Raw genomic sequence first — 19143 nt, forward strand, 5'->3', positions numbered from 1 at the left:
GACCCCATAATATCCGCCACTGGTCAAAGTTATCATATCTGCTGCAATGAGATATAGTGGAGGTTTCATGTACATTTGTATGTGGAAAAAGTTTTCAATGTATTTTTTATAAACTTGCTTAAGGCCCGTCTTTAGTTATTGAGTATAATGTTTGAATATGTCACTAAAAACTAAAAACTGTTTGTCTGTCTGACTGTCAGTCTGAATGTCATTCTTACATTTTTACATATGTCTAGAAAACCATTTATCTAGTTATGATGACATTTCTTTAGCTCTGCTTATTTAGAGTATTAGACTCTCTGGTCCTCTGTCTGTAGTTCATGCATCTCATTTTTATTATATCTTGAAACTGTGATATTGGGAGTAGCCGAATCTGGGGGTTCAGGCATCCATCTCTCCATCTGAATGTAAGTCAGACTTACATTTGTACATGCAAGGCTGACATATGTCTGGAAGTAGGTCATCATTGTGATCTGCTTTTTCATGTCACCATGGCAGGGGATGGATGTTATTGACATGCTTGGATGGATTCACTTTCCATTTGCAGACAAAGTAGACCATAAAACTTGTATTCTGGTCTTATGCCCTCTGATTTGAAGACCGTGCAGCCTCCTTGAGGTTGGGTTTATTCTACAGTGTTCATTGCCATCACTTTTAATTCTTTTTAAATGACAACTAACATGTTTCAGCAGATAGAAGGACGAAAGGACAAATGGATCATAGCCCCCTCAGCACTGTCTTTTCAAAAATGAGCCGTGTTCCTATCTAATTTAAGTAAGAATGACATTGCCAGTAACCAATATGTAATACTTTAGTTATTTGTGTCTCTTTTGTAAATCCCCATTGGTAGACCATGACATTGAAATGAAATGCTGTATTTTGTTGTTTTTCATTCGACTTAGTGATCAAAGTATCAGGAATTTATTCTCATGATTCTTTTTTGTATCTTATAATAATACATAATAATAACACCTCCAACAATTTACATGTTAAACTTGTGAACATAAAAATGTCACCTTATACTTTAATCAAAGTGGGGTACAAAAATATGAGACATATGTACAAGTATGGTTGCTGCGACTTGTGGAGGCTTTCAAATTAATTTCAGTTTAAAAGCAATTGAACTTGAAGCACATTGTACCATGACCAGAGCAGCATCCAGTCTTTAAAAAACCATTAGGTATGTACAGCTATGGCCAAAAGTTTTGCATCACCCTATAGAATGAACTAATTTTGCATCATAAAGTCGTATGAAACCTGCTGAATAATGTTACGTTAACATATTAAATTACATACCGCTTTGTATTTTTGCAATATCATGTTGTAGTTTCTTTGATTGCAGGTTGTTAATTAAAACATCTAAATTATGTTCATATATATTTTTTAAAATTATGTCTCAATCCTAAAATTATTTTGGCCATAGCTGTAGTGTGTTAGGCAAATAACATTATTAAGAAATGTAAGGCTGTGTCCCTTGTTGTGTGCGTAGAAGAATACTACTTTTATTGCATAACACATGTACACTCAGTCACTCTAGAACACGACAGTTCACTCTCAACTCTGGAACTTTCTCTTTCTGCTCTTGCTCTAGGGGCTCTCGAACATTCTTAAACCTTTCTACTAATTAGGTTCCATTTAATGTTTTCCTAACTCTAGTAACCACAAGAGAGATACAATATAGAACAATCACTTCTTGCTGTACAAAATATTCCTTTATGATATTCAATATGCCACACTCCAGGTGTCACAGAATCCTAGTCTCGATTCCTGCAAATTAGAGTCATGTTCATTGAAACCATAATAATTATGCTTATTTGCTCCAAGCTTGTTTTGTCTGCGCAATCAGTTTTAATAAATGTACCCCAAATTAAACCTGCACTGTCCCACAATCTCCAGTGGTATACATCCAATGGTTTACACTGGATTTGTCTTTGGTAGCGCACACATATCCTTTGTTAAAAGAAACCGGTATCCAAGAGAAATAATGGAATTACTTTTGCTCTTTATTAAATGAAAAGGTTTCCAGCAAATACATTCAAACTTTGTTGAGTTGTATATGGTACAGATTCAAAGTGTTGCACTGATCAGTTGCAATTGTAATCCAAGGTCAATGTAATTATAATCAATTTTACAATGAAATACACAAGCTTCTCTTTGCCAAAGAACACAGGCTCCGTGTTCAAAAGGAAGGGTTTGGTGAGTTCACCCAAAACAGTCAATAATCCCAGTGAACTCCAATGGATTTGAGATAGTTAATAATAATAATAATAATAATAATAATAATAAGTAGTTTTTTTCCCCGAAGTTATCGGATACACAAAAGCCAGATGTGCTACTCCTATTCACCAGCTTCAAAAGAGGCTTCCAGTACATATCCAGTACAGTTAACAAAACGTATACCACGTGTGTAGTAACACTATCACAACCTCCCCAAAACAAAGGATAGCTATAATTTTGTAATTTGATTGAGAACACTGCATTCTGATGATACATTTCCAGTGTATATAGTAGAACATTCTCTTATGCACCATCTACTGCATTTACTGTGTAATAACAAGTTCAGTTTAACAAATATTCAAAGCTTTAGATCAGCTTGTTCCACAGTCCTATGTAACTTTTTTTTTTTTTTGGGATGATGTTCAATTTTCAATTTATGAATACATGAATCTGAATGAATGTTACAATAGACATTAAATAAACAATCATTTTTTGTAATGTGTATATTAAATTTAATCACAAAAATGTAGAACTTTTGATGGATAAAAACTCTATCAATAAGCGAACCACTTTAAACGATCATTCTATTTGAGTATTTCTCCAGAAGTCTTCAACAATACTCGATTCCCTGCGGCTTTCAAAGAGTTAATGCAGTCCATGTGTCAGTCTATGAAGACAACACGTCACATGCTACGTCACGGGAGGTGGCGCCTGCCAGGAGGAGCTGAGAGTTTTCTGACAAGCAGCAAGCAGAGAGAGGATGTCTCTATGGTCCGGTGGAGTGTTTTGTTCAATGGGACGAGTGTAGATTTGAAGAAGAAGCATAAAGACAAAATGCCCTAAACATGTGGGATTTACACACCCTTTATCTAGGATAGCACATGAACACGGAGCAGTAGAGTCATTTTAACGATAAAACAAAAACAGTAGGTTAGCGGGCTGAGAAAACCAAGCCGCCAATTCACGATATGTCTGCTGTGTAACTAGCCAGGAGAATGATGTTCTTCGCTGACAAATTTGGCTATAATTTAATTACGCTAGTATCTAGCTGAAGAGGACAATAGTAATTGCAAAATGAAAATATGCTGTTAAAATAAATATTTCTGGTGGATTATGTGGAGTGCAGAGGCCTGAACTTAATGTACAAAATTATAAAAAGCATCGGAGGGAAGTTGTGTGTCAACATAAGGGGTATCGCGTTGCCATCGCCTAACCAAGGAGGAAGGAGGTTCATGTTATAATATAAAGTTTTAATACCCGTGCTTATGGGATTTTTGTTGTTGAAAATGGAATACATGACGAGAAAATAAATTGCATCTGGTGAAACAAAAACAACGAACGGTGCTCAGTGTGCTGCACAAAATGTGATTAACATCGAACTGCTTCCTATTCATATGCTAACAACAAAACACGTTATATAATAATCAAAGTGGTTGGGATAAATGAAGTTGAAATGTTTTCCAAAAATACGCACACATCGGATCACAACATTCTGCCGCTATAACTTTACATCATTTTCTTCTGGTTTTGATAACACTGAACGGATGAGGTGTGTTTAAAAAAGGGGGCGTTATTGTACACACCTTATCTCCATTTTTGTTGGCAATACTTAACCTAATCTACCAGTTGTACACACACGGTCGGTGGAAGGACTGAAGAGTTAGGTCTGCTCCTGTTGCTGCTTGAAACAAACAAAAAAAGTTATTCCTGGATTTTACAGATAAATTGAACTCGGATTGTTTTCAAGTTCGGGTTTAAATGCCAAATATAATAGATTTTTGTTGAGTTTTTTTCACAGCTGGGAATGTGTTTTTATGTTGCTGAGTGTCCTGTGACTGTACAGTACTGGAAAAAAGAACAAACCCAAAACTTTGGACTCGGCGTAAAGGGCTTTTCTGATGTTAATGTGACAAGAGCTTATTTGTTTCTTGTCTGAAAACAGTATTTCAGATTTGACTTTTTAAACTAGGCTGCTGTTTTTAAAGTTTTATTTTCCTGTTGCTGTGGGGAAACGGGAAAGGATGAAGCTAAGCCGACAGTTCACGGTGTTCGGTAGTGCCATATTCTGTGTGGTGGTATTCTCATTGTACTTAATGCTGGATCATCTACAGTTAGATAATACTAAGAACCCTAAGGTAGCAGGGGGCTTACTTCAAAAGGTAAGTAATGCTATTGTTTTCTTGAATTTTGCTTAACGTTACTCTCAACCCTTACAAAACATGTAGCATGTCATCTCATATCCTGTGTTCAAAATTACAGATCATGTCTGCGTGTGACTGGCTGCATTGTGGCTTGTATTAACCATAGTACAGTAACAGGCTGCAAGTATTTCCTGGTTTATGTAGTTTTAAATGAAGAAATGTATCCAGTTCTGATGCCCCAGACAATACGTTCTTTAAGTACAGTAGGATTACATCGTATGTTTGTCCGTAATAAAATAAAAAAATAAAATCAATGTTACACAATATTTACACAAATAAAATACACAAACGACGTGTTATTTATCAAGAGGGAAATGGATCATGTGCCTTTAGGAAGTGCTATTGGCTCATGTTTATTTTTCATCCATACTTACCGTCGGCCAGGTTATTTTGAATAAGTGTGTGTGTATATATATATATATATATATATATATATATATATATATATATAACAACAAACTGGTAAACAGTGATGACTTTCTCAAACGTCCCTTAGGTTACTTAAGCCAAATACCTCTACCCACCCTCACCCATTCAGCCAATTGGAGAGTAACCCATGGTGGCGACCATTTGAGTTAATGCACTCCTTATGGATTAACAGAGTCCCTTAGTGCCAGCATGTCACAAGGTACCCTCAGGTGGCTAAAGGTCTGCTTTGCAAACTGAAGAAGATAACTCTCATATTGAATATGCATTTTTAATAATATACTGTAGAGTGCAAAATGTATGTGGTTTTATATCAACATTGCACCCATAAGTTAATTTAGAGGGCAGAGAATGTTTTTCTTTCAGGGTACTGTGGTTGTAGACAGTGTTGTAGCAACCATGATTAATCATGGCTTGGATAAATTAAGTGCTGTGATTGGCTTAACAAGGTCACATGATCGAGTGGCAAGAATTGTCTTGCCACACGGCTGTGACATCATAGACCAACTTACTTGATCTGTTAACATTACTACACCTTAAAGGGTACATAAGGACCTTTTTATTTTATTGTGTTACATGTTCCCATGTGTTGCTACAACTGTTTATGTAAGGTGTGTGTATTGTGTTAATTTAAATTTTTTTTTTTTACATTTTTATGTGGTCCAGGATGGCTTCAATTGTACCTACATGGACCTCTCAGAACTACATTTCCCATCACCCCTCTGCTCACTGGTAAATCCACCTGTTACATATGTGAGCAGGAGGATGATGGGAAATGTAGCTCTGAGAGGTCCATGCGGGTACAATTGAAGCCATCTTGAGGCAGGGAATGCAATTTAAAAGTTTAAAAAAGTGGTCAACATGTAAAAAAAAAAAAAAAAAATTAAAACAGTGCACACACAGTACATAAACAGTTGTAGCAACGCATGGGAACATGTAACACAATAAAATAAAAAGGTCCTTATGTACCCTTAAATAGTAACAATTATCTAAACAGTGTTTCTGTAGGTAAAAATGTCAACATACAACTGAAACAGCATTTAAATCACCCAACAAACAGTGTTTTTTTCATCTCTGTCACTAAGAATTACAGAAAAAATGGCAAATAAACTGTGGTATTTAGTCAGAGAACAGAACAAAGAAAACTGAGGTAAGCAGAAGCAGTAACACTTTATTCAAAAGCCATCTGAGAAATCACCACGCAAGTCTCACTCAGCATGTAATACATATGCCGCAGCAGAATCTACTTTATTAAACTAAATGTGGCCTTATAAAACTGACTAGTGAGTATGCAATGTTTAAATTAGACACAACAGATACATCTCACCACTACCCTCCGATTTCAGAAACATATTTAAAAGAAAAATTAAAATCTCTCCTGCTCTCTTCTCACACAACCGTTGGGCTTTTAAACAAGGTCGGGTTCGGCATAGAATTCTATTGTGCTCGCCGCGGACGGGAAGGACTGCGGCACTGTGCAAACTGACAGGGAAGTCGTTTAGTCCACATATCATCTCATGCTGGTTTACAATCTAGGGAAATTACGCCAGTTACTGACCATCAGTGAGAAAGCCTCTGAAATTATTGGTCAGCTTCTCTTGAAGACCGCAAAACCTGAGTAGGATCATTTCCTACACAAAAAAATAAACAAAACAAAAAACACTCAAACTCCTCCCTTGATGTTAAGTGCAGTGCAGTGTTTAGCTGTTCCGTGAATCCTCCCTCAGATGTGGGACATCAGTCTGCTTTCAATTCCCAAATCCTTTTTATCTCGAGAATGTTCAATGTAATGTTTATGGCAAATAAAAAAGTGCAAAATATATGTATTCAGGGACTTTTTTTTTCATAATACATTTCAGATGTTTTCCTTAGCTAGTTTGTGTAATTATTTAAAAAAATAAAATAAAAATGTAACCATGAGGCCTCGTGCCTCAACGCACCCAGGGCGTGTGGTAAGAATTGTCTTACTTCACACCCTTTTGTGGGTTCGTTCTTATCTATATTATTCTACATGGCTGCTGACATTTCGCAACACACGGTTTTTCAAGAAATATTGTTATGTTTTTTAATTCAACTTTTGTGATGCACACAGAGCAGACTGCCGGAGCAAGTTAAGGCATTGATACGAGTTGTTTCCTTACAGTGTACAATATGTGATAAGGGAGGACTGCTGTAGAACTGTGTCAGACTTTTAAACAGGATACATCTGCTGTTTTTACATTTAAACTAAACTGCAACAAGTATTGATATCAAACCGCTCTATATTTACATACATTCAAACATCCATGCTGTTTATTGCAGGTGTTTCCCACCCCCCTGTGTTTGTTTTTGATTTTCACAATATGGAGTAAGGATTGTTTTATTCTGACTGGATGGGAAATGTCCTACTGAAGATTCTGGATTAAATGTCCTCTGTTATCGATCTGTAATGACTGTGTGATACTTCTTACTTTCCACATTTTACTACACTACACCTGGGTACATACAGTATGTACTGCAGGCCCTGAGTAAGACTAGGGATGTGTATCCCTGATGATGCTGTTAAAGTGGAGTGGCCAGCTATGTTCACACACCACACAGTTGATATGGGGCTGTGTGGTCCAGTGGTTAAAGAAAAGGGCTTGTAACCAGGAGGTCCCCAGTTCAAATCCCACCTCAGCCACTGACTCATTGTGTGACCCTGAGCAAGTCACTTAACCTCCTTGTGCTCCGTCTTTCGGGTGAGATGTAATTTTAAGCGACTCTGGTGAAGATAAGTGTAAATGGAAGGCATGAGGCCCGAGATGTTTATGAATCTGCTTTGCTATACACCAGCATGGTAAGTTGTGATTGTGATATTGATTAGAAAAAAAACAACAACATTAAAGCCTTGTAATTAGATTTGTAATAGATTTTCACATTTATCTTTTTCTTCTAATATAGTGCTGCATATAAGGCTAGACACTTCTCTCTCTTGAATGAGTACAGTAAGCGCATGCACCTTTTTGCATGATTACAGTATATACAGTGTCAACTACTAACCATAATATTATGAGGAAAAACTTTATATTTTAGACTTAGATAATTCTAAACCATTTTTTTTTCAGTTCAGTCAGTTTTCACCGTGAAATATAATGCTTCAGATCAATAAAATCATGTTTTTACCAATAGCTGCCAACAGGATAAATATAGCAAGTTAACAAAAGAACATGATGTTCCCAAAAGAGAAATAGCTAGTCATACACCCAGAGCACCGACCACAATTTTCAGGTTTTATTGTGAATACAATAATATGGTAATCTAAATATTATATTTCAAGTATTAGTTTTGTGTTCTGTATAAAAAATGTGGAAAAACACTTTTATGTACTGTTGAGAAATGCCGGGAAATAATCAGGTATAAACTTTAAGAATTAGGCCGGCACTGCAATGGTGCCAGACAAGAAAACTTTATTAATGTATTTTTGTGTCTAAACATGTCTCCCAGCTTTCAACTGCAATAAGCCAGTTTGAATTTGTAGTGGTGGGAGAAGAAGAAAATCGCTGTTTTCAGTAGGGTAGGAAAGCTGTAATATTTGCAATAGACTGGAATCTGCATAAAACTGGTTTGTTTAATAAAACTAGATGGTATCCAGACCATGATCCTAAGGACAATGACCATAGGTTTTCAGATAACATGTAGTAAAATATTCTAGATGTGCTGCTGTTTGGTGGTTGTGATAATTATTTACAATGCTGTAAAATGTATAATGTAAAAAAATATGGGGTGATAAGAATGTGTACTGGCTTAATCTTATGTGTCTCTGATTGTCATACAGTACTTTATGAATCCCAGCCAGTGCTAAATATGTAGAGAGCACCCACACAACTATGACTTGTAGAGAGCACCCACACAACTATGACTTGTAGCAGGCATGGGCAACGCCCAGGACCACTGTAGACCCGTTTTAACAGCTAATTGATTGCTACAGTATACTACAGTAGTGCTGGAACAATTCTACTTTTGTATTTGATTGATCTGAATCTTAATAGGAGAATCACAGATTCAGCATCTGTTTGGAGAAAAGTCCACTCATCCACAGAGTTTCAGGCTGAATAATAAGCTGAAATTCAAACCTGGATAATCGCATCTTTAAAATATACACTATATATATATATAATATATATATATATATATATATATATATATATATATATATATATATATATAATCTTATTTCTATTCCGTTTGTTCAGCACCTAACTATTGTAAGATTCCGACACATTGTTTAACCTTGAATTATAATATTTCAAGTTTACTGTAGTTAGAAAAAAACAGCTTTAAATAATTTCCTTGCAGTGGATGTTGAGCTTGCTGACTTTTTGGCATTCACAAATTTAATTTAAAATAGCTTACCTCAAAAAAGAGCTAAGTATGCCTAATCAAATTATCTTTGGTAACATTTATTTTGTACTGCCGCAATGTAGTTTCTTTCTTTTCAAGACGACCTGCGAATTGTTCTGGATCAATATGGTATGGAGTAATGTTTACACTGACTCCCCATGCTTTTGAGTTAAATAAAAATGTAACTGCTTCAGCAGCTCTAAAGGGATTCAAGAAAAAAATGTTAGCTTGGCTGGTTCAAACTGGCATTGTCTGCAAAAATCTTTGTGAGGTCCTAATTGGTTTATTTACCTAATTTCATGCCATTGATGGGAGAAATTACATGTTTTAATCTTTGTTTGACTTTTGAAAGGGTTTATTTTCTGTAGCAGTTCACAGAAAACCTTTAATTCACCTAATGAATTACATCTCAGGTAATCAAAAGCACACCATCTATTTCACTGGTGCCCAATTCCAGTCCCGGAAGACTGTTCCACTTCAGATTTATTAGATAAAATGTAATATTCAACTACATAAGGACCTGGATGGTAATTGCTTTTGGCTAAATGAGCAATACTGTACTAGTGAGCCATTAAAAATATACTGTAGCAAACAAAAACAAAAAAACTTAATTGTAGTTGGCTGGTTCTGGGCTGGAAGGACCAACTTTACCCTGGCCTCTTTGGTTGGAGGTGTGCAGTGCTACAACAGAGTTCTTAACAGCTCCACATTGTCGAGCTGTGTGGCAGGGCAGAAGCCCTGCTGCTGTAAAGTAAGTGTGTGTGTGTGGGGGGGGGGAGGAATGTAAGATTGGCAGGGATGGGGTTAAATCTGTCTCTGCCAGCAATCACAGGTGTGGCCATTCTCCAATTAGGTAATTGGTGCTAAGTGGAGTGTCCACATGTATAAGGAAGAAAAATCCTTTGTTTGTTGGAGTGCGTGCGTGCTGTGATTTTGTATTGTATTGTTTTCTATCTCTAGTGAAGGCTAATGCCCAGCCTACAGGTGATTTGTTGTTTTGTTTAAACATTTTATTTTGGCCCTTGTTCCAGTTTATTTTGTTCCTGTTTTTGTGTTTTGTTTTGTTAATAAACGTGCGCTCTAGCGCTTAAACTGCAGCTTTCTGTCTCTGGGTCTCTTTCCTGCCGGTAACAGCTTGGGCCGTGATGCTACACTGTTACAGGCTGGTTTGATGAAAAATGAACTTCAGGATTGCTTGTTTAACGTTTTGTTCTTATGCTGTCCAAGGTCAAAGCATTCACTACAGTTATCTGGGGAAATACCAAGGAGGATCATTACAGCTGACTACAGCATAATCCAGCAAGTTGTGAAATAATGTTACAAGGCACAGTATTAGCTACACTACTTACCAGTAAAATAGGTTAGGAATGTTAAGCCAAGGTATTGTCGACTCCATGGTTTATAGTTCTTCTATTTTTTTGATAAGCTAATTTCAGCTAAAGGCAAGTAAACAGTTGTGGGGAATATTTTAACAGCAGCAGGTTTGACCAGCGTTTTTAACTGATTGAGTTACATGCTTTACAAATGGAATTGTTTCCGCAACTAAGTTACATGGATGATGTACTGTGTGGATGTGTGGATGTACATAAATGCATTACTACTGAACAAAAGGGATATCGACTTGCAGATAAAGGTTCTGTACACCTTCTAAATATTCCTAAAGATGTGAGCAGCTGTTTTGAATTTGTGTCTGTTATGTGATAATGTCAAATTAAATATTATATTTAATTATGCATCTAGCTTGGATTTCTATACTTGGGCATACACCTTATCAGAAGAACGTCTTCTGTCTTGGCACACTATTATGCTTATTTCATTGACTTTTTTGTCTCACTGGACAGAGCAGTATTTTTTACATGGATAATAAGCCTTTGTAGAGTGTCTGTACTGGTTGTTTTTTTTAATCAAGAAATTAAGACACCTAATTAAAAACTGTAATTGGACAAAAGCAATTAACTGATTTAATGCAAAGTTGGTAATTTACATATATGCATATGCTTTAAACTATCTTGCTCTTAATTGTGTTATTACTTGTACTGTGATACTTGAAATGTATTTGCTTACAATTGTAAGTCGCCCTGGATAAGGGTGTCTGCTAAGAAATAAATAATAATAATAATAATAATAATAATAATAATAATAATAATAATAATAATAATAATAATAATAATAATAATATTAATAATAATAATAATAAAGTAAAATCATAAACAATTAACTATTGCAAAACATATTTTGGTTTTCAAAGGTTTGCTATGAACCCCCCCCCCCCCCCCCCCCCCAGCATTTTTTTCTTTTATGATCTTAAGCAACAAATATATAATCTATCTTGATCCAGAGTTGCCATCTTTAAGCAAGGTTTTGTTATTCATGTGAGGAATTGCAATATTCAGGCTGACAAAGATCGTGTCACATTGAATTTGCAAACAAAATCAGTCCTATTCAGCTGGGAGGTAGTAAGATGTAAGGAATTATAAACCGATACAGTACATTTCACAAATATTATCTTTGCGGTTCCAGAAAGTCAATTCTATGGTTATTTCTCTATACTTTATCAAAGTAATCTCCTTGTAGCCTTTATACAGTAGTTTGTAATGTAGTAGTCTGATCGATAGCTATGTGAGGTACTGTATCTTAGGTCTACTTGTTTTACAGGCCCCACTTGTTAAATGAATGTTTAAAACATAGGTCCCTATTTGCAAAGTTTTGATTTCCTTGAAAACATCTTTGATGGAGACTCCACAGGCAGAATTTCATTGGGTCTAGAGTTTCTACAATATAGGGAGGCAGTATTGGCAAGGAGAGAGTCATCTTGCAATGCACCACCAGGTTCTGTTGGCCAGGTGCCCAGTGAGCTCAAGCAGACACCTGCAGGGCTGGGAGCTCTTTTCCCTGCATAGGCTGGGAGCTCGCCAACATCCACTGTCAAGTTCCTGGATGTACAGAGGAGATTGGATTGGTTTGGTCGGTGGGATCGGAGGACCTTCACCGATCTGCACTTCTCCTCTTCAGCTCTTGTGGGGAGTTGCTGTGGTGAACTTCACATTCTAAATTTGGGAAAGATACAGGGACACTCTAAATAAACACTTTCATAATAGTTCCTGAGTACAATGTTTGCATGATTTATAATAACTTCATGATGTGTATATGTAGGCTATATGTTGTGTGTACCTTATAATCAGAAATTATTTTGCACAATTTGAGCAGACAGAACCTCATCCAAACTGCACGATTACAGAAAGAGACACCCTAAGCATGACGTATCATTTATATAGCTTGTTACCATACAGTATGCGACGATCACTTCTTTGAATCAAAGCAAATTGGAACATAAAACCAATTAGCTCAACGTCGGCACAGTAGGGTGCACTCTGGGAGAAACTGAAACCAGCAGGTGGTTCTCTCATCATAAATAATATGTGCAATGGTGAATTTTTTTAGGTACAATACCACCCTTTCCTTTATCTGGAACAATACACATTTATATTATGTTTCATATACCATGGTTCTGTTCAAAATTATCTGTCTAGCAGCAAAAGCATTAAGACAAGACTAACTGTTTGATCAAAATAGGCTTTGTACAATACAAAGATTTGACAGTCAGTGTGATTTAATTTAAATGAAACAGACTCAAAATCACTTCTCCATGCATATATTAGGGCAGCAGTGTGGAGTAGTGGTTAGGGCTCTGGACTCTTGACTGGAGGGTTGTGGGTTCAATCCCCAGTGGGGGACACTGCTGTTGTACCCTTGAGCAAGGTACTTTACCTAGATTGCTCCAGTAAAAACCAAACTGTATAAATGGGTAATTGTATGTAAAAATAATGTGATATCTGTATAATGTGAAATAATGTGATATCTTGTAACAATTGTAAGTCGCCCTGGATAAGGGCGTCTGCTAAGAAATAAATAATAATAATACAGATAAGTCAAACCAGTCTATACAGTAGCAAGAATACTCTCTCTGGCAATTAAAACAATTATAATAAAAAAATCTAACCCTAAAGACAGGATCTGTATATATTTCTGTATGTATTATCAATTAGATCAATTGTAAAGACCCAAATATTTGGACTGTTTGCAATACCTCCTTTATATCCACTGTGGGTGAATAAATGATATTGACAATGAATGGCAGATCATAATGAAAACACAACAGGCTAAAATAGTTCCATAGAACCTGATTAGGTCTAATCTTGGACTTTCTTACTTAAATTAACAAGAGTTGTCCAAGATTAGTACTAATCGGTGTCTGTGAAACGAAAAGTACAACTACTGTATGATCTGCCTGGACTTCAGAGGAGCCCTTTTTCCATTCAGTGCTTGCACACAATAGCCTTTTCAAGAGGGTTACTGACAAGGCTTTTGTTAAATAGGCCGCTGTGTAGAGCATGCATAAATGTTTGTGTATTAACTGGAGTTCGTTTTTTCGTTTTGTATTTTAAATTACTTTTGTGTATATATATATATATATATATATATATATATATATATATATATATATTGTTTTGTTTGAAAAAATTGACTTTATTGGACTGAAATTGGATTTTGAGCACTGGAACTCAAGAATGAAATTGCTTGCCTAAGAAACAATATGAATGTGATTGTTTGGATTAGTGCCTGGTACACAACAGATGTATATCAATAAGCTTATGAAATGGAAAATTTGAGCCAAATTGCTAAAATTGAGACGTTTTACTACACAGTACCTAGCTTGAAATGATACACCAAATTATAGTGCTGCAAAAAATGTCGTCTAATTACTGTAACATCCCTGTGAGAATTTGTCATGTTTAAAAAAAACCTTAATAATGGCCCCAATAGAGAGGTCATGGTGCCTACTGCATAATCAGGTTGGGTCAAGTACTTCATTTTATATAGGTGATCGGTTCCCTGATGTGTGTATGATATGGAACTCATGTGATTTTGAAATGGGTTCCAGGGTGGATGGATACTGTACATTATATACTGTATAGCAAATTAGATCTGAGATCTCTAGATATGGTATCAGTGGTACTTGTCAAAGTAAAAGACTTTAAACTTACAATAGATTTAAATTTAAAATGAAAATCAGGACAATTTAAATAACTGTGCAACGCTTCAGTAGTACTAAAAAGAAACCTCACTTACATGTCCTGAGAATTTATTGTTGGTTGAAAAACAAACAAACAAAACAAAAAAATGGGTAAATAGTGTTTGTAATATTGGAGGATTGATGGGAAAGCAGCCTTTTAGTCACCGTGAGTTCTTTCGACTCTCAATACCCTCAAGGTACCTGCTGTAACCCCTTTACAAATTCATCCAGTTAGTGCTGGGACGAACATGGAATTGTCATGTTCGGATTATGGGTGTAAATCGTTAGTAAATTGTCAAACATTTTTAATTTTGCTAAATTGTTTAAGCTTTGTCAAAAATGTGCAGGTCAAATATTAATAAGCGGCTGACTGCAAATAACGGCTACTCAATGTTTTTTTTTATTTTTTATTACTTCCTACCTTTCATGTGGCATCATTGTCATTGGATATTCACCTCCAAAAGTCCAGCATGCTTTTGGTCACATGACTAGTCTGCTTCTATGAAGCTGGATCTATTGTGGACAATTTATAGAAAGCTATTTATTGTAAAATGCTCAGAGCCCTTGCAGGTAACGTGATTCCCCCAAGATGGCAGAGTTCCGGTTGTCTCCTGCTGTCGAGACCGAACATCAAGGGGGGCGCATACTATCCCCCTTACACACGGTCTTTAAAAAATGTTTTTATTTTAATGTTAAACTATATATTTTTAAAAGTTTAAACATTTATTAAATTAAATGGAATCTAGCACCCCTAGTTCGGATATTCGTTCAAGATTTAGATATTCGTTCATTTTCAGAATGCTATCAAAGACATTATACGTAACACTATTAAAGTTGAAAAATATCCCAGAAGTAAGAAAGGCCTTACTCTACCCTTGTGAATTAACTACAAAACAAAGAAAGCAATACATTACTTAAATCTTGTGTGTATTTCAACTAAGTAAAAACAAAGTAAATATTCCCTGCCATTGTTGTGTCTTCGCAATAAACAAAGTGGCCATAGACATGTTTTTCATAAAGTAATAACATTCGTTTTTAACTTGAATAAACACTTCAAATAAAATTAAACGTGAAAAAGGGGGTGTTGTACAATGGGGGGAAAAAAAATATATATATTTACTCACTGTAAATAGATGGCTCTTTTATTTAGCAAACAGAGTGAACAGCAACACTCTCAATCTTAGCTGACAGTCAGGACGCCCCAGGAGAACACCCCCCAGTTCTCCGTGCCTGCCAGTGGGGCGCCGGCAGGACACACCCCCGACTCGCAGCAGCAGTGATGACGGCAAGCAGCAGAGTAAATCCCGCCACTGGCCTCCACGACAATATACTGTATATATATATATATATATATATATATAATCTCTCACAGGTGAAATAATTTCTGATGGACACAGACATTTTTTTTTTGTCTTCGAATACATGTAAACAAATGTTAATTCGGCTATTTGTCCCAACACTACATCCAGTATACAGTATCATTTTGCATCAGAAATTGCTGAAATGCTATCAATTATCTGAACAAATACCAGTGTATTAGATGCAGATATTTGACTGTTGTTTTTTGTTTTGGACAGACCACTAGGCTAATACAATACAATTGATTTTTATATAGCCTTTCATAACAATTATCACGTGCCTGAACATCTAAGAATAAGCCAAATAGAAAAGGTACGTTTTTAACCTACCAACAAATCTGTATGCTTTTGCAGTGTATTCATCTAGTTAATATGGGGCTGATCAGCAAACAGTAGGCAGTCTTATGTAACATATGTTCATTATTATTATTATTATTATTATTATTATTATTAATTAGTCATTTAGCAGATGCTTTTATCCAGAGCCTAGGGGGTGAACTATGCATCACAACTGCTGCTGGAGAGTCACTTGCGGTAGGATCTTGGTTTTACGTCTCATCCGAAGGACAGACGCACAAGGAGGTTAAGTGACACAGTGAGTCGGTGGCTGAGCTGGGATTGAACTTTCTTTAACCACTGGATCACCAAGCCTCCAAAGTAACCATTTACCGGTCTTCTTTAACCAGACCTTCTTATTATTTTACAGGGACAACTATCCATACTGCAAGAAAAGATTGACCATTTAGAGAGGCTGCTATCGGAAAACAATGAAATTATCTCAAACATCAGGGACTCTGTTATAAATCTCAGCGAATCTGTGAAAGATGGAAAGGGGAATCCAGAGGCAATGAACCTGAGCAGAGGAGCATTCTCTGAGCTCCTTGCATCTCCTCCACTGGTCATCCCTGTTGATGCTGAGGACTGTCAGTTTGCTGCCAAATCATATTCCAAAGCCTCTGATGATGTGCAGGTACTTTTTTTTCTTATTTTTTCTAAAAAAACAAACTGTACAAAAAGGCTTGAGTCTCTTCAAGTATTGATAAGCTACCTAGAGGTATAGGTAGCCATGAGAGGTTTTGTATAGAAGAGCTGCACAACAAAACAATTCACCTGGGAGATAAAAAATGCCCTTCTACAGACGTGCTCAAATTTGTTGCTACCCCTCCACAAAAAACAAAGAATGCACAATTTTCTCTGAAATAACTTGAAACTGACAAAAGTAATTGGCATCCACCATTGTTTATTCCATATTTAATAGAAATCAGACTTTGCTTTTGATTTTTTTTCAACATAATATTGTAAATAATAAAACAAATGAAAATGGCATGGACAAAAATGATGGGACCGCTAACCTAATATTTTGTTGCACAACCTTTAGAGGCAATCACTGCAATCAAACGTTTTCTGTAGCTCTCAACAGGTAGTTTGGCCCACTCTTCCTGAGCAAACTGCTCCAGCTGTCTCAGGTTTGATGGGTGCCTTCTCCAGACTGCAAGTTTCAGCTCTTTCCATAGATGTTCGATAGGATTCAGATCAGGACTCATAGAAGGCCACTTCAGAATAGTCCAATGTTTTGTTCTTATCCATTCTTGGGTGCTTTTAGCTGTGTGTTTTGGGTCATTATCCTGTTGGAGGACCCATGACCTGCGACTGAGACAGAGCTTTCTGACACTGGGCAGTACGTTTCGCTCCAGAATGCCTTGATAGTCTTGAGATTTCATTGTGCCCTGCACAGATTCAAGGCGCAGCAAAGCAGCCCCAAAACATAACCAAGCCTCCTCCATGTTTCACTGTAGGTATGGTGTTCTTTTTTTTGAAAGCTTAATTTTTTCGTCTGTGAACATAGAGCTGATGTGACTTGCCAAAAAGCTCCAGTTTTGACTCATCTGTCCAAAGGACATTCTCCCAGAAGGATTGTGGCTTGTCAATATGCATTTTAGCAAATTCCAGTCTGGCTTTTTATGTTTTTCTGTCAAAAGTGGAGTCCTCCTGGGTTTTCTTCCATGGAGCCCACTTTCGCTTAAAAAGCGACGGATGGTGCGATCAGAAACTGACGTACCTTCACCTTGGAGTTCAGCTTGTATCTCTTTGGCAGTTATCCTTGGTTCTTTTTCTACCATTCGCACTATCCTTCTGTTCAATCTGGGGTCGATTTTCCTCTTGCAGCCGCGCCCAGGGAGGTTGGCTACAGTTCCATGGACCTTAAACTTCTTAATAATATTTGCAACTGTTGTCACAGGAACACCAAGCTGCTTGGAGATGGTATTGTAGCCTTTACCTTTACCATGCTTGTCTATTATTTTCTCCTCAGACAACTCTCTCCTTTGCTTTCTCTGGTCCATGTTCAGTGTGGTGCACACAATGATACCAAACAGCACAGTGACTACTTTTCTCCATTTAAATAGGCTGAATGACTGATTACAAGATTGGAGACATGTGTGATACTAATTAAATAAACTAATTAGTTTGAAATATCACTATAATCCAATTATTTATTATCTTTTCTAGGGGGTACCAACAAATGTGTCCAGGCCATTTTAGAATATCTTTATAGAATAAGCAATAATTCATCTCTTTTCACAGCTTTGCTTTATTCTATGACATACCAAAGGCATGCAAGTATACATGATAAAATAGCTTTTAATTTCATCACTTTTCAGGAGGAATGAAGCATTATTTCAATGAGCTGTAAGGGTACCAACAAATTTGAGCACGTCTGTATATATTCTGTGTAAGCAGTGTTTATGGGCCACCTCTGAAGTGGGTTAATTAAATGATTGGTTGACCTTTTAAAAAAAAAAGAGAGAGAGAGAGGGAGGGATTCTGTTTAATATAGAGAGAGGGAGGGAGGGAGGGAGGGGTACCGTTTATTATTAAAAGATGTGTTTTCTTTGTCTATTTTAGTTGTTTATGCCAGAGAGATGTTTGTTAGGTTGGGGTAAACAGGTTTAGCCTGTTGCCAGACAGGAATCTAGTTAGGGTTTCTTATCTGCTTTTATTACAATGAAAAACCAGCTGAGGTTTGGGTATGTCATTTTATAGTGTATTTTCAGCTTAGCCAAACAGGCCCTTGAAGAGTGGTTCACTACCTAACAATCTAGTTTTACAGACTAAACTATATATTCTTCTCTGTAGTACTCCTTTGGGCTAGATAGAGAAACACTGTGACTCTCCATCACAGTGCTGAGCTCTATTGTATATGAGCTGCACAAGAAACAATTCGCCCAGGGGACCGAATGGTCTTTCTGTGTATCTTTTGTGCAACCAAGTTTCTCATGGTGTACTTAAGGGTTCTGTTCCCTTGCCCAACCCCCTTCATGTTAGGAGTTTCTAGCCAAATGCTGTAGGAAAGATCTGTAAACATTCTTATCAAAAGCTGTTCAAATGCAAGGAGTCTGTTTGTTAATACTGTCATGCTCTGGTCAAAGAAAAGACAGTGGTAGTTGCACATGGCTTTTATGGAGGAGCTAATTACCAGTTTGTCTCGGGTGAGTCTTATCTCTTC

At 36.6% G+C, this 19143-nt stretch overlaps 1 protein-coding gene across 1 annotated transcript in view; it reads left to right on the top strand.

The window, feature by feature from the left end:
• The first annotated feature begins 2914 nt into the window (after window positions 1-2914).
• The window catches only part of LOC117973182 (alpha-mannosidase 2-like), a 118972-nt gene continuing 102743 nt past the window's right edge, over window positions 2915-19143 (top strand). The window contains exons 1-2 of the mRNA XM_059021280.1: window positions 2915-4376; window positions 16345-16608. Coding sequence (XP_058877263.1) covers window positions 4239-4376; window positions 16345-16608 — 402 coding nt within the window. The 5' untranslated portion in view covers window positions 2915-4238. The remainder of the gene's footprint in view (window positions 4377-16344; window positions 16609-19143) is intronic.

Source organism: Acipenser ruthenus, chromosome 1 (assembly GCF_902713425.1).
Source record: "Acipenser ruthenus chromosome 1, fAciRut3.2 maternal haplotype, whole genome shotgun sequence".
In the NCBI taxonomy this organism is placed as follows: domain Eukaryota; kingdom Metazoa; phylum Chordata; class Actinopteri; order Acipenseriformes; family Acipenseridae; genus Acipenser; species Acipenser ruthenus.